The sequence below is a fragment of the Octodon degus genome, unplaced genomic scaffold (assembly GCF_000260255.1).
Source record: "Octodon degus isolate 3935 unplaced genomic scaffold, OctDeg1.0 scaffold00151, whole genome shotgun sequence".
Taxonomy (NCBI): domain Eukaryota; kingdom Metazoa; phylum Chordata; class Mammalia; order Rodentia; family Octodontidae; genus Octodon; species Octodon degus.
Window position 1 is genome coordinate 1994726 of NW_004524727.1, and position 9535 is coordinate 2004260.

General features: G+C 49.5%; 1 protein-coding gene across 1 annotated transcript in view; it reads left to right on the top strand.

Annotated features, from left to right (window-relative positions):
• The window catches only part of Lpin1 (lipin 1), a 99824-nt gene that overhangs the window by 61133 nt on the left and 29156 nt on the right, over nucleotides 1–9535 (top strand). Inside the window, 5 exon segments of the mRNA XM_023702417.1 lie at nucleotides 534–724; nucleotides 1165–1258; nucleotides 1958–2027; nucleotides 5132–5224; nucleotides 7075–7154. Of these exon segments, the coding sequence (XP_023558185.1) occupies nucleotides 534–724; nucleotides 1165–1258; nucleotides 1958–2027; nucleotides 5132–5224; nucleotides 7075–7154 (528 nt within the window).

Consider the following 9535-nt stretch of genomic DNA (forward strand, 5'->3'; position numbering starts at 1 on the left):
TTTTTTTTTTTTCTGAACTGGGGATTGAACTCAGGCCCTTGCGCTTGCCAGGGAAACGCTTATTCTACTGAGCCATCTCCCCAGCCCTATATTTTGTTTTTGAGACAGGTCGTGGTAAGTTGCTCAGGCTGGGTTCAGACTTGGGATCCTCCTGCCTCAGCCTGCTAGATCACTGGGGTGCCAGCTGGGTGCCATCACAGCTGTTTTTTTTTTTTTAAAGTGTATTTAGGACAGTGTCTGTGGGGCCTACAGGGTCTCACTACGTAGATCAGACTTGTAGTGATCTCCCTGTTTTCAGCGTCCCAAGTGCTGGGGTTACAGGTGGATGCCCCACGCCCAGTGTCAATTGCCATCTCAGCGAGTCCCCGGGGGCGGGGCGGGCACTGCACGCCAGGGATTGAACCCTGGCCCCTGCGCTCTGCCTATGCAGGTGCTTTAGTCCGTTGAGCTGTCTGGCCGGCCCTTTCACAGCTGGTTTTGAGGCTCCCAGGCTGGGAGGAAGCGCAGTCCTCACATAGTGTCTCCTTCTGCAGCGGAGACCCTTCTGGGCTCCCCAAGCACACCAGCGACCTTGGGTCCCGCTCGGCCAACCAATCCCCGCAGTCAGTGGGGAGCTCGGGTGCGGACAGCGGCGTGGAGAGCACCTCGGATGGTCTGCGCGACCTGCCGTCCATCGCCATCTCCCTGTGTGGTGGCCTCAGTGACCACCGTGACGTCACCACGGGTAGGGGCTGCGCACCACCCCACACTGCCCCCCGGTGGCCGCTGGTGGGAAGCCGCGCTCGCAGATACTGCTGTTACCGGTTTCCCTGGGTGTAGGGAGATCATGCCCATGGTTGGCAGCGGGCAGTTAGCCAACTTCAGAGTTCTTTGCTTACTTTGTTTGCATTTTGAGACAGGGTTTCAGTATGTAGTTCAGGCTGCCTTTCAACTTTCAGAAATCCTCCTGTCTCAGCCTCTCAAAGTGCCATGGTGTCATGTGTGGGGCCCCTAACCCCACGATGCTGACCTCAGAACAAAGGGAACTCCCTTCACAGATGTGTTTTATAGGGCCATTTGCATAATGGAATAAGCTCTCAGAAAATACTTATGAGAAAGTAACAGCCCGGTTTGTAAACGAGATCTCTTATCCGTCCCCCTTTGTTTCTTCCTACTGCTTCACAGATGCATTTTTAGAACAAGCTGTGTCCTACCAACAATTTGTAGACAATCCGGCTATCATCGATGACCCCAACCTAGTGGTGAAGATCGGGAATAAGTAAGCGCCCGGCCTCTCGGCACTGCTGTGATGCTGTTCTGGTTTTATTGTTAAATAGTGAGAGACCTGAACTTTGAACCTGGAAATGTAGTGGACAAAAGCCTCGCTAAATTTCCACACTGTCCTTTCACTGAAATTGGCAAAATTCTATGAGGGATGATCAAAAAATACATTGAAGGTTTAAATTTAAAAAAAATGGTGTAGCAAAAAGCACATCGTCCTGGATCCCTCACAGTCCCCTCCCCCCACTTGGCACACACTCATCCCTGTGTCCTTGCCACTTTCTGCAGCAGCTCTGGAGTCCTCATTCCTGAGGGTCTTTCTGAGGTGTGATAAAAATAAGGGGATCGCTGCTGCCAATGTCATGCTATGGAAAGGCAGCTCATGCAACCCTGACGCTGAGTCACCACCCGCCTGAGTCTCTGGATTTGATACTATGTGACTTCTGACCTTTCCCCCAAGTCACAGTGACCGTGACAGGGAGGCCTGCTGAATCCATGCAGGATCTCAGGCAGCCAGGACAGCACAGCTTGTCCACCTCTGCTGCTGCTGGGTTAGATGGAGGCGGGGACACCCTGCCTGGGTGAAGCTGCAGGTGTGGCAGGGAGTGGTAGCAGCTCTGTAAGGGGCTTGCGGGGACCCAGAGCTTTGCATGACCTTGAACCTCGGTCCTTGAGTGACCGTTGTCTGTTTCGTCAGGTATTACAACTGGACAACCGCGGCCCCTCTGCTCCTGGCCATGCAAGCCTTCCAGAAACCGCTGCCCAAGGTGAGCCTCGACTCGGCCCTGAAGACAACTGCTGGGTCTTCGGGTGTTTGGATTTAACTTTTAGGAAGCACAGAATTAATTCTGTTGTGCGCTCCTGGTGCTCACGAGTAGACCTCAAGTTTCCAGCCTCTTTGATTTTTCCTTTTGTGCTTCTGAGGGTCGGTTGACCCAGGGCTGTCACACTGACTCCATCCCTAGCCCTTTTCATTTATTGTGAGTGTACGTCTTACTGAGTCACTAAGTTCCCCAGGCTGGGTTTTAGCTCATGATCCTCCTGCCTCAGCCTCCCAGAGTGCTGGGGTGACAAGCGTGCATCACTGTGCCTGGCTTCTCCCTTGCATGTCAGACACCCTGCCTCTGCCTTCTAAGTCGGCCTTTCCTTCCTGGTGCTAGATAATGAGGGTTCCAGCACCTGCCTTGCCGGGGGCGTGGGTACCCGGATCTTAGGGCACAGGGAGCCCAGGAAGAAGAGCACGGCTGTTGAAGGGTCAGAGCGGGCTGCTGGAGTGTGAGGTGACAGCAATCCAGGCCTCACCTGCAGCCACCAGCACCAGGGATAGCTTAGCCAGGAGGAAGCCTCGGCACAGGGAGGAATAGTATGCAGTGTGGCCGTGAGCGCAGGTGTGTGGCTGGGGAGTTGGGGTCGGGGCGGAGGGCTCCTCCAGGTCACTCGCCCAGCTTGGACTTAGCTTTTGCATCCTTGGACTTTTACTGCAGCGGACCCCGACCTTGGCTTGCTGTGTCCTTTGCACACGTGGCAGGTGCGTGGAGCCGCAGAGGCCGCTGCGTGTGTTGGGTGGCCCAGCCCTCGAGGCCCCCATCTGGCCTTGCCGTGTCTGTGCTTGCTCCTCTGAGGTGCTGCTCCGCCTGTGAGTTGGGGCTGTGACCTTGCCACTGATGGCACTTCGCAGTGGCAGACAAGCCAGAGGAGTTGTGGTTTTGTCCTGCCGGGTTCCTCAGAGGATGTGTGGCCTGGGGAATATTTTTATGTTGTATTTCTCAGATATTAAAAATTAATAAGGAAAAAGAAAAGCGCAGTGGAGTTAAAGAATTTAACTTACAGAAAGAGTTACATGTGATTTGCAAGCTAGTGAAATCGGTCCTCGTGATGTGCACACCTGGCAAGTGCATTAGGTGTTTCTCTAACCCAGAAATGTCTTTCACTGTAGAGTTTGCCAGTCTTATTGTTTTGGATACCAGGTTGCATATCACACTCAATGATCTTGCTTCCCTACTCCTGAAACTTCGGAAAAAGGGCCATGTCTTTACTTCTGTGTTACATCTTCAATCTATGTATTTCATTTTAGGGCTAAGGAAGGGAGACTTTGAGAACCAAACCAACTTTTTCCCAGCTGGTTATTGGATCAGGATAGTTTGGGTTGCAGAACATGCAGTGACTAGAAGCAGTTTAAATAGTATGGGTCTCGTACCCCACATTAGTAAGCCTCTACATGATTGGTAGTTTCAGGCTTAATTCTCTGAATTTCTTGGCTGTTCCTGAGGGTCATAGATGGCTGCTGTGGGCGTGGTGCGCTCATTGAGCCCACTCAGAGCAGGAAGCTTGGGGGCTGAGGCCCCTGCTCGTGGGCTGGAGCTCGATGACCCCCGAGCTGGCTGTCGGTTGGTGTAGTGGCGGATGGACCAGGGGTGGGGTAGATGCGCTGGCGTTCACCCTGAATCTGAGGCTGCCCCATCATAGAGCAGTGTGGTTCTCAAATACAGTTTGGGATCTGTTGTCCGGAGAAATGGGGGCTGTGTAGCTGGGAGGATCTGTCATCTCTTCCGCGTGACTACCAGGTTGTCTGTCTATTAGATGCTCTCTCCCCCACCAAATGCCAGTTCCACTGCTGTCACCTATTCAAGTTTTCTATGATTTATTTCTAAATCTAAACTATAGATTTATTTTCAACCTAAATTTTAGGTTTTATATTCCGGTGATGTCTGCTCATGGATGAACAGAGCACTTGTAAATTACATTAGCTTTTAAATACCTTTTAATAGCCTGTAGGGTTTGTGTCTGCCTCCATTACTTCTGAGGATTTTCTTGACTAGTTTTACTTGTGCTTGAAACTAAACTTCAGAATCTTTGGCAAGGTCTAAAAGTACAGTCCTGTGGCTTCTTTCTTTTTCTTTTTTTAGGTCAGGAGTTTGTTACATTTATGGGTGAACTTAGGGAGGGGCGGAGGGCTCATAAACATATGGGTTACCCATATGTTTATGCACAGGGTAGCGTGTACCTGAAATACATTTAAGTATACCCAGGTTTTCTGTGATACCCATTACCTGTCTTTGAAGCGATGAAAAGAAGCATACTTTGGACCAAATGTGGAATTATTTATCAGCTTCTTAGCTATTTTCTGTTAGGTAACTGAATCTTTCTGTCACTGCCACCTGAGGTTCCGACTACTTGAAGTCCCGTAAACGGAGCCAGAGATAATAACATTATCTTGGTCCTGGTAGTAGTAGCCAATGGTAGATGCCATTCTTTGTAAATACTTGAAAAGTTATTCAGCTGTATATAATATGTGCCATCAAACCTTTATTCCTTCAAGATATCAGTGTCAATTTTCCTTTTGATACTTGAGAGTGTCAATGAAATGTACCTGTTAGAGTTCATTTTGTCAAATTTTGGGAACTCGCATTTAGGAAACACTCCGTGAGCTTAGGTTTTGTCTCGCAGTGTTTTATCCTGTACCATATTAATAATGACTTCATGCTTTATTTTATAATCTTCATATTGAGAATAACCGCATCTTAATAACTTAGCTGCTTTAGTTGGAAAACTCCTGGTCTCACTAATCACTAATGATGCTTTAATGCTTTCTTTCTTGTTGTTGTTGTGTTGTATTTCATTTGCGGTTTGTCTGTTCTTTTCACATCTTCTGAAGTCTTCATGCTTAAGTTACCTTACTGTAATTTTGGATGCCATTAGATTTTGTTTCTCTAAAATTTTCAGTCCGCAAATAGTATGTTGTGTTTTCTCTGATTTCTTTTTCTTCTTTTGTTTCTTTGGTCTTCATTTTGCCTGTGTGTTCCTTTTGGTTCGGATGTGCTGTTAATCTTCTTTTGGTTCCATTATTTATGTTCCCATCCATTTGAAACAGGCCACTGTGGAATCTATCATGAGGGATAAGATGCCTAAAAAGGGAGGAAGATGGTGGTTTTCGTGGCGGGGAAGGAACACCACGATCAAAGAGGTGAGCGTGGAAAACTACGCTGAGGCTGTCCTCAGGAGGGTTGGGTTCCGCACTTGGAAGTTTATTCAGAGAAACAAGCCTAGCTGTGGCCCTGATGGCTAACCTGGGGGCCACCCCAGAGGGACAAGGAGCAGAGGTGGCTGAGGGCTCCACCCTCAGTTCCTGTAGACACAGAGGTCCCTGGAAAATACCCTCCTCTGTAGAAGGAAAAGGCTTCAACAAGGATTATGTAACTTTAAAAAAATAGATCTCTTCCTTCTGGCTGTGAGGACCATGGTACAGACGTGTAGTTAGTGCGGCAGAGTGGCCCAGCGGCCGAGTCCTGGAGGCGGGTCTGCAGAGCCTATCTGTCTGGCCAGGCCTGGACCTACATCCCGGCCGCTTCACTCTCTTGCCTCCCGGCTGCTGTAGCCTGGCCAACTCTCCTCCTGGGGCTTTCCACTCTCGGGACCTTTCAGTCTGCCCTGAGCCTTGCTGCTGCCTGGCAGCCTGTCCCTGCCCCCCACAGGACAGCTCCGTTTTTATATCCAGACCAGACATCTCCTCCAAAGAGCTGACTGAGGAGACATCTCACCTGAGAGTTGCAAGCATATCGAACTCCTGTTTTTAATTTGTACTGGTGGGGTTGAACCTGGGTCCCCAGCACATTTTTATTTTTTTATCTTGAGACAGGTGTTGCTAGTTGCTCAGGCTGGGCTCCAATTTAATCCTGCCTTGGCCTCCCAGAGCACTGAGGTGTTAGGTGTGCAGCAGCACCTGGTCTGGCTGTTTTTAAAAACAATTAATTTATTGGTATGCTTTAGATATGCCCAAGATCCCATTAATTGTGGGGAATTTGAGTGTGTAGTAACACACCTTGATTCTTTTCTTCCCACTTCCCTCCCCTCCCTCAACTCTTCTTCCCCTCCTGGTTTGCAAAAGCTTTATCTCCATTTTGCCGTTTTCCCCCTTCCTTCTTTCTCCCTTCTCCCACATTCTCCTTCCTGACTGAATGTTTTCTTCCTGTTTCCCAGTATCTACCGTATACTTCGGTCCTTATTGACACTTTCAGTTTCTCACATGGGGAAACCATGTGATATTGAAACTCAATGTGTCTGATTTATTGTTTTATTAAAGTGCTCCAGTGGAACTCATTAGATATTGATTCAAAAATCCAAAATCCAGAGCCCTGTCTTGGGCTTCTAGGAGAGCATGTCCTATTAAAATATGCCATGTTGCAGAAGAGACAGATGCCTCCCTGTTTCCCCCAAGCAAAACCTGGCACGATGATGTCTTCCAAGGAATGAAGCCCCAGGGATGCAGGCAGCCCTGCAGACACACGTGTGGGGCCTCTGTGGTGGTGGAGATGGGTTGGTGCCAGGAGCACTTGTGAAGACAATCACATTTCTGTCAAAAGTGTTTCTTATGGGGCTGGGGAGATAGCTCAGTAGAATAAGTGCTTGCCTGGCAAGCACAAGGTCTTGAGTTCAATCCCCGGTTCTGCAAAAAAGAAAAAAAAAAATTTCTCATTTGTGATCCTGTAACCAGGATGTGCCCAAATACACAGACCCAGAGCCTCCTGCTGCCAGCCTTGGGGTGTGTGTTCTGGGGTTAGGGTCCACCCACATGGGGGCCCTGCCCTGGGAACTAGGGGGTTTTTGAAACATGACCTCACTACATAGTCCAGGCTGGTCTTGAACTTACTGTGTAACCCAGGCTGACCTTGTCCTCACTGTGATCCTCCTGGCTCAGCCTCCCGAGTGCTGGGATGACAGGCATGTGCCACCATATTTTGGCCTAGGAACTTTTGTGCAGTCCTGTCACCTTGTACTTTCTGTACTTCCGTCACTCTTTCTCTTCCCCTTCTGTAGGAGAATAAGCCGGAGCAGTGCCTGGCTGGAAAAGGCCACAGTATCGGGGAGCAGCCATCTCAGCTGGGCATGGCCACCAGGTACAGGGGTTCCTTCTGGGGTGTTGCCACTCCCTCCCATGCTCATGATCACATCTGGGTCAGCCAGATGTGTACAGCTTTCACTAGTTGGCCCTGCCTCTGGGCGTGGGCTCTGAGACTCACTCAGGGACTTGGCATCTTTGCTTTAGATTGATTTTCCATCCATCCCACTTGCAGGGGAAACGGGAGTTGAAATGGGGTGTCCTGTGTCTTAGTCTTTCATTGCTGGGACAAAATACCTGACACCTGCAAAGTAAAGCAGGGAGGGTTTGCATTGGCTTACAGTTTGCAGAGGTTTCAGCCCATGGTCGGCTGCTCCAAGGCAGGGTGCTTGGCACAGGGGCCTAGCAGAGGAGATCCACTCACCTCATGGGGCACAGGAAGTGGAGGGAGAAAGGAAGAACCTGGGAGGAGAGAAACACTTCCAGGCCACGCCCCTGAGACCACCTCTACCAATCAGGTCCTGCCTCCCACTAGCAAGGCAGTACTCAGTCTCTTGTCATCCAATCAGCTCCCAGAAGCCCAGCCTATGAGTGCATATGCTTTGGGGGCATCTGGATAAGAACATGCCAGTAATTAGAGCCTCTGCATGCACTGGCAGGTGATGTGCCCAAGGGGGTGTGATGATGACAGTGAAGATGGCAGTGTTGATGATATTAACAGTGGCCAGAGAGATAGTTCCCTGCCAAAGGAATTGCCTTTCTGTGGAAGTTCAATGCTAATTAGGACTTTACTCTTTTTCTAAATAGCGATATAGATATTAACTTGCACAGGAGGCAGGTTGTGATGATATTGATCACTACTGATGATTTGGGATTTGAGAGTGGCTCTTAAGTTGCCCAGTGGTAGACTGTGTGATAGAATTTCTGCACAGCGATGTTTTGTAGGCATCCCCTCCCCTGTACAGCACCCTCACCTGAGGAAACCAGGACTGCATGGGGCATGCCTGTCATCCCAGCATCCTATGAGGCTGAGGCAGGAGAATGGCAAGTTTGAACCCAGCTTGGGCTTTTTAGTGACTTAGTGAGATCTTGTCTCAAAATAAAAAATAGTAAGGACTTGGGATGTAGCTCAGTGCAAAGGCCCTGGGTTCAATCCCTAGTACTGCAAAACATTAAAAATAGAAAGAAGAAGACAACAAACACTGACAGCTGAGTTGAAGGCATGACCCATCTCTTGATCTCTTGGCTTGTTGAGTGGAGGAGATGCTGGTGTGGTGAGCTCTCCCTGGACCGGCTAGATTTTTTGGTCCCTTGGCTGGCTTGTAGAGGATGCCAGCTTTATTCTCAGTGTGGTGGTTCCTGGCTGCAGCTCTGTTTCATTCCTAGAACCCCCTGGTGGCAGTGGAGGCCTGTGTCATGGGTGGTTGGAGGGTTCCTCCGAGGTTCCCTGCAGGACCAGGGTACTGAAGCGTGCAGTCTTGGTTGGTGGCTTTAGGACACACTGTTGCACCCAGTGGGTGGCCTTGAACAGGGACCAGGGGTGGGTGGTGAGGCCACGTGCCAAGGGTCGGCTGATGGGTCAGCAAGCGTTGCCGCTGCTGTCTGTGCCTTTTCTGGCTCTGGCACAGATGCTGCCAGGGCCACGGGGCTGGTGGAGGTGCAGGGACCTTGGACGCCGGCACCCTGCAGCACCTGCAGCCACCCACCCAAGTGGTTATGATGCAGTCCCATTCGCTGTTGACAGAGGCAACTTTCCCGTCCTCTAGAAATGGCCAAACCATTTGTCACTCCCAGTCAAAGTTGCAAATGTGACAGAAGCAGAATTCATGCTGGTGCAACGAAATTGAGGTTTTGGAAAGTATTTCTCCAAGCTTCCCCTGAGAAATTAGAAGTCTTTTAGCAGGCATGGGCACCTCCAGCTTTTATTCTCTTTATTAGTGGCGTGCAGGTGCCTTAAAAAAGGACAGGAAAGAGAGGACTGTTTTCCTAATTCACAGACGTGACTGACAGAACGGCCCCCAAGGGCATGGTGACTGGGCCACCAGCTAATCACCAGAAAAGTAATTAAAACACCACTTGAAAAATGTGCACGGAGTTAGATGTTGTTTACAGCTACGCATCAGAATGCAGACTTCCACACAGACGAGCCTTTATGTTTTTGTTTGTTTTGGTTGTCTTGAGACAGGGCCTCAGCGTGCAGTTCAGGCTGACCTTGAACTTGTGAATCCTCCTGCCTCAGCCTCCTCCTGAGTACTGGGATGATGGAGAGCCATTTGCTTAGGTTTGTTGCTGCTAGAAGAGGCTGACAGGCAGAATGAGAAAAAAAACTTTAATGAGAAAATAAAAGAGCAATGAGACAGTTTCAAAGCAGGTACAAGATGCAGACATGCTATCGTCTAAAACAATATTAGTACAAACCTTTCTTCTCAACTAAGAGAA